This window comes from Grampus griseus (genome assembly GCF_964374135.1).
Source record: "Grampus griseus genome assembly, chromosome: 8".
NCBI lineage: Eukaryota > Metazoa > Chordata > Mammalia > Artiodactyla > Delphinidae > Grampus > Grampus griseus.
The window spans coordinates 14,403,097-14,419,969 of NC_139002.1; the positions used below are offsets into that span (position 1 = coordinate 14,403,097).

Below are 16,873 nucleotides of genomic sequence, written 5' to 3' on the forward strand. Positions count from 1 at the left end.
ATCACCACCATACCCACCACCTAGGAAGTCAGTAGCGATTCTGGAACTAGGACCAAGGCTCCTGATTCAAAGTCCCATGTTCATTCATTCACTTAATGAACATACATTTGTTTTGTTTTCTACTAGAACATAGTATCTCATTTTCCCAGAATTCCCTTATCATTCCTGTCTCCCCTCCTGAGGCTTTTCCCCCAAACCATCAATTAGGATAGCAAACACTGAGATCAAAGGAATGTTTATTATAGCATTTATGGGCCTACCTCCTCCATAAATAATCTGTACAGAGTTGGGAAGTAGGACCATGACAGATACAGGAGGAAAGAGAGCATGGTATTAAGGCTCGGGCATCGGTGCATGTCATCAGGCTCAGCAACCTCCCATTTTCAAGTGCACTAACAAATGCCGCTGGGCTCGCCATCGGAGTGGAAACAGCAGGACCCCTGTTGCAGGATCTCTCAAGAATATGCGGGGAGTGGTGGTGGGGGGTCCACTGCAGGTTCAGCCTAAGACCCAGGTCCAAAAGTTCCAGCCTTCTCTGCCACCTCCAGGGCTAACTTCAGGTTCTGGTCAAACAGCTCACACCTAGGCCAGACCCAGGAAGCACAAATAAGGACAAAGTGTGAGGCCTGGCTCTCTCCCCACCTTGGGTGCAGAGGCAGAGCCAGTGGAAACTCTGCTTGAAGAAAGACATAAACCCCAAGGAAAGTCTTTGGTTTCTCCAAAAAATAAGTAAGTAAAAGGCTAGTTACTTTTGTTTTATTTAAAAATAACTCTAGGGCTTCCCTGGTGGTGCAGTGGTTGAGAGTCCGCCTGCCGATGCAGGGGACACCGGTTCGTGCCCCGGTCTGGGAGGATCCCACATGCCGCGGAGCGGCTGGGCCTGTGAGCCATGGCCGCTGAGCCTGCGCGTCCGGAGCCTGTGCTCCGCAGCGGGAGAGGCCACAACAGTGAGAGGCCCGTGTACCGCAAAAAAACCCAAAAAACAACCTCTATTACACTTCAAAATGACATTGGGGAAAAGCACACAGGGAGGGGGAACAAGGAGGCTTTGACCAGAATCTGGGAAGTGGGACCACATACCTGATGGGCATTTCCAGGGAGTAAAATGGATTCTTCAGGGCAAAGTCTGAGTAAATCTCATAAATCTTTCGGAGAAGAGAATCTATCCCAGCCTGCCTAGGATCCGCCAGCACCACAAACTTTATCCCTGGAGAGGGACCAGTAATGATTACCAAAGGGTAGAGAATGCAGCAAATAATGCTGTCCTTTGTTTGTACAGCACTTTCATATGCCCACTTAAATGTTATCCTTATTGCTACATAAAGCACGAAAAGCAAGATTTTGAATCTACAGGTGAGAGCAGAGAAGTGAAATGACTTTGTTGCATCACCCAGCTGACTGAGTGACCAGGTTTTGGGTCCTAGGTCTGTCGCTTACTTCTGGCCTGGGGGCCCCTCAGCAGAAAGTGCCAGGCAAGGAACAAACTCAGGCAGTTTTCAATGATCTGCCTTCAGCGAGTGATGCAATGACAGTCACGATCCAAAGGTCATTTCCATTTCACATTCAAATTTCATTTTGGAACAACACACCTTCCAAAACGTGTGCAACGTGAGATAACATTAAGGTGAGTTTATCTGTGGACAGGATAACGCTCAGTGGCATGGACAAAACTGGCGTCAGATTAAATATTGCCTTTAGATTCACAAAACAAGTAACTGTCTGTGCAGTTGTCCGAGAAAAGGCTGACCAACACTCCCTTGCTTACCAAACCCAACTTGGGCCAATCCCTTCTCCCAACCTGCCCCATCGCATCCCCTTGACCTATCTAGAGATGCGTACCTGTCAATGTCTGGAAGCAGTGCAGTTTGAATGTGTCTGTCTCCAGCATCTCAATGCCTGAGCTGCCCTGTTCAGGAGACAGCTGGGAGCCGATTGCGAACAGCCTATTTGCAAAGGAGGCAAAGTTGGGAATGCACCTCATTGCTATAAGGGAGAAGTGCTTCTCGAACTTTTCCGCTGAAATGACCCTTATCTTCTGAAGAGTTCAAATTACAGCTTGAGATAGTCAGAAGCAGCAGTGTGAACTGCCTGGCAGCAGTATCAAAATTACTTAAAAATTTATTTGAATTCTGCATGTATTCTACATTCATACTTTGCTATAAAACATTGTACATTGAAAACTTTGGGTGAAATTAACACTCTGGGACTATGTGCCACGTTTACTCACCCCGTGACTATGCATATCCAGCACATCTCATACCATAATTGACAGCAAGAAAAGATCTTAAAGATCATTTAGTTCAATTGCCTTACTTTAAAGATGAAAAAACTTAAGACTCAGAAAAGAGAAGGTGACTTAGGCAAAAAAAATCACACCACTGCCAGCATTACCTACAGCCTAGTCATACTGGATCAATTCTTTTCATGACACAAGAACTGAGGATTTAGAAGGAGGAAGGTAAGCACCGCCGCTCAGGAAGTCTCTGAGGGCAGAACCACACTAATCCAGCCAGCCTATGAGCCAAGTGCGGACCGACAAAATCTAGGAAGGGTTGTGAGACTTACGAGTGGAACATGGAGGCCAGCATGAGCTTCTCATTGGAGGTGAGGCGAGGCCGGCCGAATCGAATGGACACCGGGTAGTTAGCAGGGTTGCCCAGGTACTCCAGCACCTCTTTCCCATCGGCCGTGTACTTGCCGCTCACATCCACACCATTGATGGCCAGCACTGCGTGGCCCACTGCAGAGCCGAGGCTAGGCGTCAACGAAGCCTCAGCTTGGGGATCCCACCAAGGCGACAATGGACCCGGCCCCAACTCCTCACCCCCTCCGCCCCCCGCCCAGAGACACCTGCCCACAACGGCGGCACCGGGCCCCGCCCCCCAGGCCCGAGCCTAACCCACCCCGGATGCCGTCGCGCTGGCCGAAGGCAACCAGCACACGATCGTCATGCAGTTTGAGCAGCAGATCAAGCGGGTAACTGAAAGTTTTCTCAGCTTCGGCCCGTGGCGCGTAGCTGTCCAACTGGTAAATGAGGCCTCCAGCTTTGTTCACCACAAACACACTGAAAATCGCCATTGCTGCCGCCGCTACTGCGGGACTGGCTCCCCCTCCCGGCCCCGCCCCGGAACCGCAGCACAGGACCTGCCCCCGGCGCCCCGGCCGCGCGTTCCCTCTCGACCCGGGAGCGCGGCGCACTGCGGCGCTTGCGCACTTGGAGCACGCCTGGCTGTCAGTAACGCTGGGAAGTTAGCTGTCGGGATCTAGAAAATTGTTTTCCGTCCCTTTTCCCAGGTTTTTAGTGTCAGGAAACAGCAACGTGTGACTGCCTCACAACTAGTCGCAAAGCGCAAAAGGTAGGGACAGCCTCGAGTGCCTCCGGCTGCAGGGTAAGCTCGCACTGCCCGCAGCCAGTTCCGTGCCTGAGTCAGGCCTGCCCCTCCCGACTTCCTCCGCGCGGTCCCGCCCCTTACCCCGGAAGCACTCGGTGCAGGCGGAGGTTTCTGGGCTTGCTTCGCTAGATGCACTTCCTTTTTGTCCGACATCTTAGGGAGGCGAGGTGGTAGCAGTTGCTCTCCCGGCTTCGCTATGGTGAGAGCTCTGTTTGGGGACAGCCGGCGTGGTTTCGGGAGCCGGCGGTGCCGGCGCGCATTTGGGGCGGCATCGGAGGAGGGCTCCCAGAACTGCCGGGCCGCGTGTCGAGGCGGGCGGGCTATTGCTTCCCCCATGTGCTCCGTCAGTGGAGTCTGGGCGGGGGTTGAGGTGGAGCGCAGGGGTAGGGGGAGCGTGGGGCTGCCTTGAGACCTGGCAGTATTCCCGCTTTCCTTCTGTAGCCGCCCAAGGATGACAAGAAGAAGAAAGATGCCGGAAAGTCGGCCAAGAAAGACAAAGACCCAGTGAACAAGTCTGGGGGCAAGGCCAAAAAGAAGGTAGGAGTCAGTCGCTTGAACGTTGAGGGAGGCTGCGGGCACCCGTACCTTATCGATATATTAAGTGACACCTAGCAGATGGCTTGTAAGGTTGTGGGGTCTAGAGTCAGGTTATTACAGCTTATGCTGTTACCAGCATTCTGTTTTTTCGTTATTTGGGGTCATATACGCTGTTTGGCAATTAGACGTGTACAGAGCATTTATTTGGATACGCAGCACGTAGTGTTATTTTAGTTGGTTCCGTGGGGCTCAGTCAGTATCCGAAAGTCTCAATAATAGGTTCCCCCCCCCCAACCAGATGTGTCTTTGATGCCCTTAACGACAACCAGGGTCTCTTTTTGCTTTGAATTCTGGCTTTCTAATTATTTGAATCTTAATTTGCAGAGTTTCTGCAAATTCTGCATTTCATAGATTTCTGCAGGCCAAGGAATAGAGCCACTCTCTCAGTATAGCCGTACAACCAAGTAACAGTTCTTTGAGGCAGGTTGTTCCAGAGGAGGGAAGAACTGGAGCACTGATTTTTTTTTTTTTTTTTTTGGTGAGCAGAAGTGGTCCAAAGGCAAAGTTCGGGACAAGCTCAATAACCTAGTCTTGTTTGACAAAGCAACATATGACAAACTCTGTAAAGAAGTTCCCAACTATAAGCTTATAACTCCAGCTGTTGTCTCTGAGAGACTGAAGATTCGTGGCTCCCTGGCCAGGGCAGCCTTGCAGGAGCTGCTTAGTAAAGGTGAGAGGGGTGTGTTGTACTGATTTGTATGCTTTTGCACCTTAAATTGGCCTGACCGTGCTAGCCATCTTAAATGCAATAGGTGGTTGTTAGTAATGTAATCCTAACATGTTATCTAGGTTATTGGTTAGTGCCCAATAATGGAAACAGTGATTTTCAAGTTATAGTAAAGTGCTGTGAAGGTGGCCATCCCAAGAGCAGGTGGTCAGTCCCTTGTTTTAAAAGGGTAAGTCAAATTAGATTATAACCAAGAAATGTAGGCATGCCTCCTAAACTCATGCTTAAATTCAGCATTTCTCTTTTGGGATGGAATATAAAACAGATATTTCTAGTGTCTTATTAAGTATTTCATAGTACTATTGTGTGAAAATTTTATGCTTTCTTTCTAGGACTTATTAAACTGGTTTCAAAGCACAGAGCTCAAGTAATTTACACCAGAAATACTAAGGGTGGAGATGCTCCAGCTGCTGGTGAAGATGCATGAACAGGTGAGCAAGAACCCAGGGGTTCATGGTGTAGGAAGTATGCATCCCTTCACAAGGCTCTATAGTTCTGATTCTTGAATTTTTTTTTTTTTTACAGGTCCCACCAGCTGTATACTTGGAAAAATAAAACTTTATTAAATCAAATAAATGGGCGTGTCTGTTTCCTAAGAAAGGCAGTTACAAAGGATAATAGTAGGTATCGGCTTGTTGATTTGGTTTTGAGCATTATGGTGGTTGAAAATGTATTAGGAAACCATTAACTTTTCTTTTTATGTGACTGCTGTTTGTTTCTTGCTGCGGCTTCAGTTTTGAATTGATGCCTGAAAGGAAATGAAGGGTTAGCAGGACGAAGGGTGAGATCTCCAAGGGGGAGTGGGTTGGGGTCCAGACACTGGGCCCATACCTGGATTGCCAGCGGCGTCCATTATTCCAGACCCGGCCAAAAGAGGGCAGCCAGCCTGCACCGGTACTGGAGTTATGATCAAAGTTGGCCCCAACTCTGTCTGGTGGGAGTTTCTTCAATTTCTGTTTTTCCTCTACAATAAGCAGTTTTACGTGAGTAGGAAGACTTAAAGAACCCATCACCATTTCTGAATTAGTTAACTTACTTTCTTTGAGAAACTCTTCATAGGAGGGTCCTATTTGTTGGTTCCCAGAGCTACAGTCCTCATCTTGGACCATCCAGGGAGGTGTGGCACCTGGAAAAGGAAGACCCTTTAAGCAGAAATGAAAGCACTTAAAAAAAAGTTTTTAACCTTCAGGCTGTTGTGGAACATAGCTAGCTATAAGTTCCTACCTAATTGAAAATTATAAATGTTTGTAAACAAAACCCAGGAATTCTGGACCATGGGAAGTTGAGGGGCCTAGGCTAATTTAAAAGGTGCTGATACTTAATAGCTGTATCAATACAGCAATACATGCCTGAAAAACTACATACATTTAAAGTGTGCAATTTGAAATGTCTGGGATGAAATCACCACCACCATGTATCCTTGTGCCCCTTTAAAATATTTTCTAGCACACTTCCCTTATACCCCTCTTCCCAGGCAGCCACTGGTGTGCTTTCTGTTGCTATAGGTTAGTTTGCGTTTTCCGTAATGTTGTATAAATGGCATATATTATGTACCCTTGTGTACCTTTTAGCATAGTTACTTTGAGGTTTTTGTGTTACGCGTGTTTTCAATCATTCCTTCGTTATTGAGTATTTTTTGAAGTGTTCATTGGCTGAGGCACATTGGGATTTCTTTTCAACTTTTAAAGAAACTGCCAGACTGTTTTCCAAAGTAGTGATGCCATTTTGCATCCCCACCAGCAGTGCATGAGAGTTCCTGCATATATAAATGGTCAGTCTTCAGCCTTTTTTAATTCTTTGGCCACGCCATGTGGCATGTGGTATTGTTCCCTGACCAGGGATTAAATCCGTGCTCCCTGCATTGAGAGTGCGGAGCCTTAACCACTGGACCGCCAAGGAAGTCCTAGTTTCAGCCATTTTGATGAGCATCTTTTTATATGCCTTTACTGAGTGTTGAGAGGTTTTCATATATTGAGAATACACATCCTTCATCAGATGCTGCTTTACTTTGGAAAAACGTTGTTATGCTAAAGTTTGTAATCTTCCATTTTTCAAGCAAAGTACTTTTTCCCTTAGTTGAAATACAAGGAGACGAGTGGCTGTAGCATGGCTAATGCCATGGTGGGCACTGTGTACGGTATAGAGACTTCTCTGGCCCTCAGTTGCAAGGAGTTTTATTTTTAAAATTTATTTTATTGAAGTATAGTTGATTTACAATGTGTTAATTTCTGCTGTACAGCAAAGTGACTCAGTTATATATGTATTCTTTTTCATATTCTTTTCCATAATAGTTTATCACAGGATATTAAATATAGTTCCCTCTGCTATACAGTAGGACCTTGTTGTTTATACTCTTTATTTTCACTATTAAGTGTATTATTTTAAAAAACACTTTAACACACACTCATATAGTGGTTGAACAAAAAACCCTTATAAGAATTACCACGTCTGACATTTTATAAGTTTAAAACACCTTAGATCTGAAAGTTTAAAAAAAAAAATCCGGTAAACAGGTGAATGTACATCTGTTACTTTCCTGAGTTACTCAGACATATTTGACATATGTGTCTTCGATACCCTTCTACCAGTGAAAGGCCTAGAACTCAGGTGTGTCTCAAAGATCCCAAGTTCACTGCTGTATCTTAATCAACTTTATTCTTTAAAAAAAAAAAAAAAAAAGCTTCTTACAGTTTGAGAAACATTGCCATGGGTCTTACCTGAGTGGATGTTACCAATTCCTGGTGTATCCTGTAGTTGGAAATGGGAAAAAATCATAAGAAAGCCAAGAGATGATAGGATACTCATAGCCTAGAGGAAGAAATTTTACTGGAGGTGGATGGAACCACTGCCATGATGCTAGTTCTGCACTGGGTTGATGTTAAATCTTACAGAGCACAGCAAATCACTGAAAGACAGTCTTGCCCTCACCAGACTCAAGGTCTTAGTAGCAGAGATGTCCAAAAATAAGTGCCTACTAGATGTTAGGTAAACGAAACCCTTTTCTTTTTTTTTTTTGTTTTTTTTTTGTTTGTTTGTTTTGCTGTACGCGGGCCTCTCACTGTTGTGGCCTCTCCCACCGCGGAGCACAGGCTCCGGATGCGCAGGCTCAGCGGCCATGGCTCACGGGCCCAGGCGCTCCGCGGCACGCGGGATATTCCCAGACCGGGGCACGAACCCGTGTCCCCTGCATCGGCAGGCGGACTCTCAACCACTGCGCCACCAGGGAAGCCCCGAAACCCTTTTCTTACAGAGCATACATACTACTGGGAAAGAGAAGTATGAATTACACAAATTACATTCACAGCTTTTTACATGGGGCTACATACATTTATAACAGTTTTCCATGAAAAAGTGACATTCAAGCTAAGAGCTGAAGGAAGGTGAGGGTTAAGTAGATGGTGAGCGAAGGAAAGCATATCATTTAAGACAATGGCAATTACATGTTCAAAAGCAAGGAGGAGCACAGTGCAGCTGGAGGATAGAATGTAAGATAGCAGGTGATGCGATTATTTTCTGTTGTGTTTGGGACAAGATTGCAGTAGTAGGAATTGTTCCAAGGTGGAATAGAGACCAGCTTGTATTCAGGAGATAAAATAGATAAGACATGCTCATTGAGGGAATGTGAAAAATGAAAGAAAGGAGGAGATAAGAATCTGCATCTACAGTTAATGGAAACACAGGAGTGGTAGGGGTTAGCTTCAGGTACCTGTGGGGTATCTATAAATGTCCCATATTGAGCTGGAACTGTGGATTCTGCACAGGATGAGATTTAGGAGTTGGTACTTCTATGTGGCAACTGGGGCAGTGTGTGGATAAGATCACCATGGAGGGTGACAAAAAAGTCTAAGAACATGATACTATGGGACAGGGCAGCAAGAGGGAAAAGCCTGCTAAGACAGGAATGGCCAGAATACACAGAAAAGCCAGGAGAGATGGGTGTCCTGGGAACTGAGGGGGCACTGGCCCTTTCCCAACTTTCGTATCCATTGTACCTGATGATGGCCAATGAATGTCAGCGGTTGTCCTGTCTCCATCCAGTCAAGCTCCGGGGCTGGTGGCAGGTCCACATATGAGGGCTGCTGTGAGGTGGAGGCTACTTGGCTGAAAAAGACAAACAGGAGCCAGGCTGGCAGACAAGGTCCTTGAGCCATGAGGATAGCAAAGATGACATTTGTTCCCTTTTCCCAGCCAAAGTTACAGAATGTTCTAAGAGATGTCAGAACTCCCAATAAGAGGTTTCCTAACAGTCTTACCTGTTTGTCCCTTTCCAGCTTCCAGGTGCCGAAGAGCCCTCTTCTGGGTCTGGCACTGTCTGAGGCTGAGTTTGATTCAGGAAAAATAATTGTGTCTAGGATGCTTAAGAATTTGCCTAGGCCATGCTCCCACCCTCCAGAAGTAAACAAATTGCCGTATTGAGGGTACTGCCCATATCTTGCAAACTTCCCTCCCTCCCTCCCCCAGCCTGGCCCACATCATCTCCACTGACAAAGGCCTGCACCCTGGTGGGCAGGTAAGGGAATTCAAGCCGAGCAGGTAAAGCATGGAGTCCATGAATTCTCATAAGAAGAGCTGGTAGGTGAAATGTTGGACCTGGGAGAAGCAGGAATCAGTGGATTTGGATACTGCTCTGGCTCCTCCGAGGGAAACCAACCTCTAAGACAGACCGAACAACCTCCTGCCGGCTGTGCTCCACCTCACGGATCTGAGCTGCCATCTGTGGGGGAGAGGCTGCTTAGACAGGTACAAACTGGTGGGGGGGGGGGGCCTGGGTCCTTCAGAGGCCTTTCCTTTAACTCACCTCTTTAATCACTTCATCCTCTTTTTCCTCATAGGAATCCAGACTTTTCACCATGGACTTCTTGAATCTAAAAAGAAAAAGGGCAAGTCCCGGTCAGTTGTGAAAAGATCCTCAGTAGATCGTTTTTCTCTGAATTTTGGGTAGTGTCAAACTCCCAGAAACAAAATAGTACAATGAACACCCATGTACCTCTCCCCCAGATTCACTGTAAACATTTTGCCATACTGGCTCCAGTTTGCTTATAAACACATTGCCTTTCTGCCAAGAACATGAGACTTAATTCTAAATTTTTCAGCATACATCTCCTGGGAACAGGAACAGCCTATGAAACCATTACCATACTTAAGAAAATCAATTTCCCTTTCTTGATGTCCAAATTGTCCCATATTTGGGACAACAATATATTTGCAGTTGTTTTTATCCTACAATACAAAGGTATCTGAATAACATCAATGCTGCTATCAGCAATAAGACTACTAAGCAAAGCTCAAGGTTTCTTTGCAGTTCATTAGTCCTCAGAAAACCTAAGGGTGTACAGTCAGATTTCTGTGTTCAAATGTTACTTGAATTCTTATTCTTTCATCGTTATCAATTGATACATAATTAATATAACTGTCCTTGTTTGCCTAATTATTTTTTGAAAATATAACTAGAGAACATTTCTTTGATTTTCACTAAGGCTTTGTCTTGAGGACATAACTAAACTGCGTCACCACCCCCCACCCCGATTTGAAGAAGGGTTATTAGTACAGTGAATGTTCAGATACGAACAGTTTGAAGGACTGGAACCAACAGTAACTGACAAAAACCAACTTCCATCTAAATCATCATAAAAATGTTTTAAGTTAAAAAGGGAGGGGGAGAAGGGGGCAAAAGGGTTTCAGATTGAACAAGATCCTCACATTTCATCTAATACATTCAGCCCTGGCCAGCGTATACCAAAATGGAAACTGGATTACTATAATAAAAACTTCTACATCACTCTGTACACACCTGTGTTCCAAGCCCACCCCCATCCCCCTAATGCTTCCAAACTCAACTATTTGATGAAGGAGCTATGTATAAATCTAATCCAGTCTTTGTTATAAAGCTGGTATGTCTGGGTATCAGCTCGGTAAATAAGGCAGCTGAGGTCTTCCAGGTCATCAATAAAATCAAATAACTGATACCATACGTGACAGAGGGGCTGCTGGGATTCACTCTCTTCAGATGTTCTTCGTACATTATACAAACACCTTCCATGCATTCATTCAGATTCATAGCATAAGTTCTGCCTTCTGGCCTCTTGGTAGGCTGTACCAGCAAAATGGTGTGAGACATGTCGCCAAACTCTTGCTGCAGCCGCTGCCGACTACTCTGCCGACTCCGCCACCGCACACGAGCTTATAGCCTTTTTGCCTAATTTTAATATGTAAAACATTTATGTAGGGGAATGGCTCTATCAAGGTGCCCTGGCAGCCTTGCACGTATCCTTACGGGCAAAGCCTTGAACTGCAGCTTATCAGAGTTTTGGCTGAAGGTCTGCGTGATCCTCCTGGAACACAAGAGGACAGGAGGCCTGAAAGGAACTGCTAGGAGGCCATCTCCCACTCGTCTCCCTATCTCTCATGGGAGACCATTATGAAACAGTTTCTCATCAACTCCCAGTTCTGATGGGGTATGGGACTTTGTGCTCTCAGATTTGAGCTGTAGATATAAAAGCACGTAGCTGCAGTCTAGACTTGGCTCCCCAGCAAAAGTATCGCACAGCTCACACTGCAGTATGGTCCTTTTGGGTGTGTTGGACAACCTGGGAGGCTGGCACTTCGGGCTTACTCTTTTCACTGCTTATGTAACAAACTGCCTGAACCTAAAAGTAGCTCACTGTGGGACTTTCCTGGTGGTCCAGTGGTTAAGAATCCCCCTTCCAATGCAGGGGACTTGGGTTTGATCCCTGGTCGGGGAACTAAGATCCCACATGCTACAGGGCAACTAAGCCCACACGCTGCAACTACTGAGCCCATACGTGCCACAACTAGAGTGCCCACGTGCTCTGGAGCCTGCACGCACCAGAACTAGAGAGAAGCCTGCACGCTGCAATGAAGATCCTGCATGCCGGCACTAAGACCCGATGCAGCCAAATAAAAAGACTAATCTTTTAAAATAATGATTAGGACTTCCCTGGTGGCGCAGTGGTTAAGAATCCGCCTGCCAATGCCGCGGACACGGGTTTGAGCCCTGGTCCGGGAAGATCCCACATGCCGCGGAGCAACTAAGCCACAACTACTGAGCCTGTGCTCTAGAGCCTGTGAGCCACAGCTACTGAAGCCTGCACACCTAAAGCCTGTGCTCCGCAACAAGAGAAGCCACTACAATGAGAAGCCCATGCATGCACTGCAATGAACAGTAGCCCCCACCTGCCGCAACTAGAGAAAGTCTGCGCGCAGCAACAAAGACCAGACGCAGCCAAAAATAAATTTTTTTATTAAAAAAAAAAAGATTAAAAAAATAATAAAAGTGGCTCATTGTATCTTTACTGGTCAAATCAGTCAGGCTTGGCCTGGCCTTGTCTTGTGTGAGCTTGAAATTTATAAAGCTCAAAAGTCAAATTATATTTAAATAAAAAGTTCAAAGAGTCCATCCTCATAATTCTCAATTATAACCTTTGCTGCTCAACTATCCTTTATTCACCCACCAAAAACCATATGGAGCTGAGCCAGGGTGTGAGGAGTGAGTGGCCTCAGTTTCTTATCTCCTCCCAGTCTGAACCACAGATTTTAAGGCAAGGTGGTGGGATTTAGGCATTTCTTATTTCCTCATTATTCTCCACATTGGGTAGAAAGAAATAACAAACACCATGTGTTTTCTTAACTTTGGCTTTGGGATCCCCTTGGGTTCCACACTCCACAATCTCAATATGGTCCCAATAAAAGTGATGATGTGAGGCTGCCTGAGTCCTCTTCCTGAGGCAGTCAGGGCTCACTCCCTCTCTGTGCTGTCCAGCTTCCTACAATCCGGTTCCTTGGGGTCCTCCGAGGCCAGTTAAAATAGAGTCTAAAACTATTAAAAGTGGGCACTGGGTGAGCACCAGTTTCTTGCACACTATAAAAAGCATCTTCTGCTCCTAAAGAACCTTAGTAGTTTCTGTGTCATACATTTAAGTAGTTGATTATGGTCAGCTTTAATTATACACTATTCTCTACTTGCTAAATACATTGTAAATCCCCCCCCCCCGCAACTAGATTATAAACCTTTCAAGGACTCTGTCATATTTCTTTTGTGTCCAATATGGTGCCTAGGATAATGAGTGCTACAAAGACAATGGTTACTAATGAAGTCCTTACTAAACTTCCCAAGCAGTAGAGGAAGCTCCAGTACCTGACACAGGCCCAGAGAATCCACACTCTGCTACTTCATCATGTGAAGTAGTGACTTACCGTGCATAATCCTGGGGGGAGATCAAAAACTTCTCTTTCATCTGGAACTCAGCCTTGTTCTCCCACCAGAATCTGTTGGTTGCTTTCTTGTGCTCTGGACTGAGAATGGAAAGGACAAGTAATCTCAATGATAGATTGCAGAATATTACACATATATCTAGGCATTAGATAAATAATGCAAACTGACATCTGGGTTTCTGTCTCTGGGCAAGGCTGAGAGAATACTGATAGTAGTCTCTTCAAGATCTCCAGTCTCCCCCTTCCAATAAAAATGTGAGAATCTGAGAGGAAGTGATGGGAGGGAATCTTGATTGAACCTGCCCAGCTGACTTTCCCAGCTAGACCACCAACACCACTGGGACCATGGCAGCCGTAAGCCCGCTACCCTCAAGGCTGGCAATGCCTACAAGACGACTCAATCAAATCACAAAAGCGTTCTTCCTCTCACCCACCCTAAACCCTCCCTCCCACAAATGTACACGACTGTTGTATGAGGCTCCCGGCCCGGCGCTCACCTGGCCAGATGCTCCAGCAGCCCCCCATGCAGCACGGTCAGGTTTCCGTGGCTCAGGTGTTTCCTCACCTCACAGCCGCAGCACAGGCACCAGCAGCACCGCTCGTGCTCGGGCACGTAACGCTCCACCTGAGCGGCGCGGACGGCCTTGCGGGCGGCCTCCACCTGCCGCGGAGAGGGTACCAAGGGGAAGAGGCTAAGTAGGACCCCGGTGGGACCCCCAGATCCCACCCCCTCGGGCCCTCACAGCCCCGCCCCCATTCCCGCCCCGTCCTGTCCAAGGTTTCCTCCAGCCTCCCGTCCGCACCTGAGGCAGAAGCCGCTCCAAAGCCACCTTCAGCTGCCGCTGGTGCTTGCGACTGTAGACGTGTCCGCGGCCGCAGAAGAAGGTCTGGCGGCAAACAGGGCAGCGCTCCGCCGGCGCCATCTACCCAGGACTGGGGATCCGCGACGCGCAGCCTCTCCTTCGCCGTCTGGTGACCTCTGACCCCTCAGGGGCGGGGCGAACCCAGCGGCCCCAGCGGCCCCAGCGGCCCCCGCGGCCCCCAGCGGCCGGCAGGCGCCACTGCAAGTCCTACTACGGTTGCGCGGGTTTTTCTCTGGGAACCCTCATTGCGCACAAATCCAGCCCGTCGCCAGTACCGCCAAATGCAGTCTGGCTGGAAAAGGTGAGGGGAAGGAGCGCACGCAACAGTTAGGGGGGACCGCGCACGTATCTGGACACTGACAAGGACCCGTAGAGACAATGTAACAAATCGTAACGAGTATTTATAGGGTGCTCAGTGGGGGTCCAGAGCTTTACCTCAACTACCTCAGGTAATCTTCACAATAACCCTGTGTGGTATCCTGTTATTACTGGCATTTTACAAGCGGGAAACTGAGGCGTGAAGGAGGAGGTAAGTTTGTGGAAGGTTGCACAGGTATAAAGCGGCAGAGGCATTGCCAGCAGGCTGTAGGGAACACAAGCTGAAGTCCTAATCTATGACCTAATCATGCTCATACCCCCCAGGGGTGATCCGAACGTTGCTCCTGGAAAGCTGTAAAGGGAAAGCTATAAAGGGTGCAGAGTCATTGCTGAGGCTTAGCAGACGTGTTTAATCTGTAAACGTGCTAAACTAGTGGAACTTTATTCTCTACAAGCCATTTCTCCCAGAGTCAACAGCCTTCCTGTCTGTCCTGCTCCCTTAGCACCTAAGGTGAATTGCTCCCTCCCAGGGCTGAAATCCCCAGACTGTGATCTCCACCCTAGAACTCCCTCCAAAAAGCCTGGGGCCTGGCCCACACCTTAACTTATAGGATGTGCAAACAGAGCTGGCACAAAGTCCCCAGCTTCCCTTACATTTGTTACCTGTATTGGTGCATTAACCTGGATGGGTGACAATGTCTGTGGGCATATCCAGTCAACTCTACAGAATTCAGACCCAGAAAGTAGCCAGACTCCCCTCCAGACCTTGACTTCCTGACGGAGCGTCCCTTTAGACTCAGGCCTTTGCCAGATGTGATGTATTTTGATGACCTTGCAGTTCTCAGTTCCTTGACCTCTCATCACTCCCCTGGCAGGGGTAATCCTGGACCTTGTCCACCAAAAATTGCTCCTTCTCTGAATTCAAACTCTGAAGTTCTACTCTGACCACCGTCTTCCATCCTCCTGTGTGGACTTACCTTCCATCTGGTCTTTAACTGCAGGGAGACCTCCTTTCCTGAATATGAGTACTCTTATCCATTCACTTGGAAAATTATTCATCGTATGCCAGCTACTGAATGCTTTGCTCTAGGCCAGGTTTAAAAATTTAAAAACCTTTAAAGTGTGGCCTCCTGGTCAGCAGCATCAGCATCCGGGAGCTTGTTAGAAATGCAAATTATTGGGACCCACCCCAGACCTACTGAATAGGAAACGCCGGAGTGGGTCCCGGCAATCTGTGGTTTAATGAGCCCTTCAGGTGATTCTGATGCTCAGTCAAGTTTGAGAATCAGTGGTCTAGGTCTGAGGTCCTCTTGACTTCGCTTTACCCATTGGATCCCAGGAATACTTCCACCACACTCTCACGGCAACATATTACTTCACTTGACCTACCAAGACCTCTCATTCTGTCACACCCCAACCATCCCATCTGTTTCCGTCATTTGTCCCAAAGCTGCTTTAGAGTAGTCTATACCATCTGCTTAAACTCCTAACTTTTCAGCCCTCTGCAATTTGGCTTTTGAAACTGTTTCCCTAAAGTCTTCCGTTACTGAGTATTCATTCGGCTGCCATCTGAACTAGACTGTGTGAATGGAACTCAATTTCTTCCTCCTCAGATCATCCTGTTTACATCCTCCCAGTGAATGATAACCACTAAACTAAAGCCTGGAGTTTTGGGGTAAGTTATCTTTTTTTTAACTTATTTTAATTTATTTTTGGCTGTGTTGGGTCTTCGTTTCTGTGTGCAGGCTTTCTCTAGTTGCGGCGAGCAGGGCTACTCTTCCTTGCGGTGCGCGGGCTTCTATTGCAGTGGCTTCTCTTGTTGCGGAGCATGGGCTCTAGGTGCACGGGCTTCACTAATTGTGTCTCGTGGGCTCTAGAGTGCAGCCTCAGTAGTTGTGGCGCACGGGCTTTGTTGCTCCGCGGCCCGTGGGATCTCCCAGACCAGGGAAGGGCTCGAATCGGTGTCCCCTGCATTGGCAGGCAGATTCTTAACCACTGCGCCATCAGGGAAGTCCCTACAGTAAGTTATCTTTGATTCTCCCTTTCACTTAGTCCCCACATCCACCCTGTGCAAGCTGTCTTACTGGATTTCTGAGATGTCTAAAATCTGTTCTCCACCTTTTATACTCATAGACTATACCTTATTTCATTTCCCTACCTTTCTTGCTTAGATTCATGTAAAATCTTTCTGACTGGTTTCCAAGTGTCTGGTGTATTTCACCTCCATTTATCCTCCACACGCTGGTCTTAAGGTAGTCTCTAAAATGACTTTCCTGATTAATTTAATGTCTCTAAGTTGCCTTCAGGAAATATCTAAATTTCACAACATGAATTTTACACTAAGTTTCCTAACCTCCTTTTCAGTCTTGTGTCCCACACTCCCCCACTCCCCCCCCCACCCTCCCCCCCACCTATTGCTCCTCCAGGCAATATTCCTGCAGTCCTGTTGCTCCTATGCACTTTAGCGTCTCTAGCCCTTGGTTCCCTCTGCCTAGAATTTACTTCTTTCCAGCTCTGCCTGATAAGTTCTTTCTATTATATAGGGCTCTGAAATATGAACTAGAATGGAATTTCCACAAGGCTGGTGACTTTGTCTGGAACATGGTAAGCTCTCAATCTATTCATAAGCTCTTAGATCAATTCATGATTGAATGAATGAAATGTCACCCCTTTTGTGAAGCCTACCAGAGTGGATCCTGCAGAATTAATTTTTCAATTCCAAGGTCCTTTGCTCATCCTCTTGT

The 16,873-nt window shown here is 47.0% G+C and overlaps 3 protein-coding genes across 3 annotated transcripts; 1 reads left to right on the top strand and 2 right to left on the bottom strand.

Annotated features, from left to right (window-relative positions):
- Positions 1-247: 247 nt before the first annotated feature.
- TRAPPC4 (trafficking protein particle complex subunit 4) lies at positions 248-3,336 on the bottom strand. Its single transcript, XM_082659380.1, has 5 exons — positions 2,904-3,336; positions 2,566-2,740; positions 1,840-1,943; positions 1,081-1,207; positions 248-582 (listed from the first exon to the last, which is right to left on the bottom strand). Exons 1-5 carry the CDS (start codon positions 3,076-3,078, stop codon positions 504-506), a joined length of 660 nt encoding a protein of 219 aa, XP_082515506.1. The 5' UTR covers positions 3,079-3,336; the 3' UTR covers positions 248-503.
- A 135-nt stretch (positions 3,337-3,471) lies between these two features.
- On the top strand, positions 3,472-5,292 carry RPS25 (ribosomal protein S25). Its single transcript, XM_082659381.1, has 5 exons — positions 3,472-3,591; positions 3,834-3,929; positions 4,476-4,659; positions 5,049-5,147; positions 5,242-5,292. Exons 1-4 carry the CDS (start codon positions 3,589-3,591, stop codon positions 5,141-5,143), a joined length of 378 nt encoding a protein of 125 aa, XP_082515507.1. The 5' UTR covers positions 3,472-3,588; the 3' UTR covers positions 5,144-5,147; positions 5,242-5,292.
- On the bottom strand, positions 5,276-13,871 carry CENATAC (centrosomal AT-AC splicing factor; the record flags this gene model as incomplete). Its single annotated transcript, XM_082659379.1, has 11 exons — positions 5,276-5,464; positions 5,548-5,680; positions 5,753-5,842; positions 7,434-7,464; positions 8,709-8,817; positions 8,970-9,034; positions 9,368-9,430; positions 9,515-9,581; positions 12,931-13,029; positions 13,446-13,609; positions 13,752-13,871. The coding sequence occupies 11 exons, from the start codon at positions 13,869-13,871 to the stop codon at positions 5,401-5,403; spliced, it is 1,005 nt and encodes a 334-aa protein (XP_082515505.1). The 3' UTR covers positions 5,276-5,400.
- Between the last annotated feature and the right edge of the window lie 3,002 nt (positions 13,872-16,873).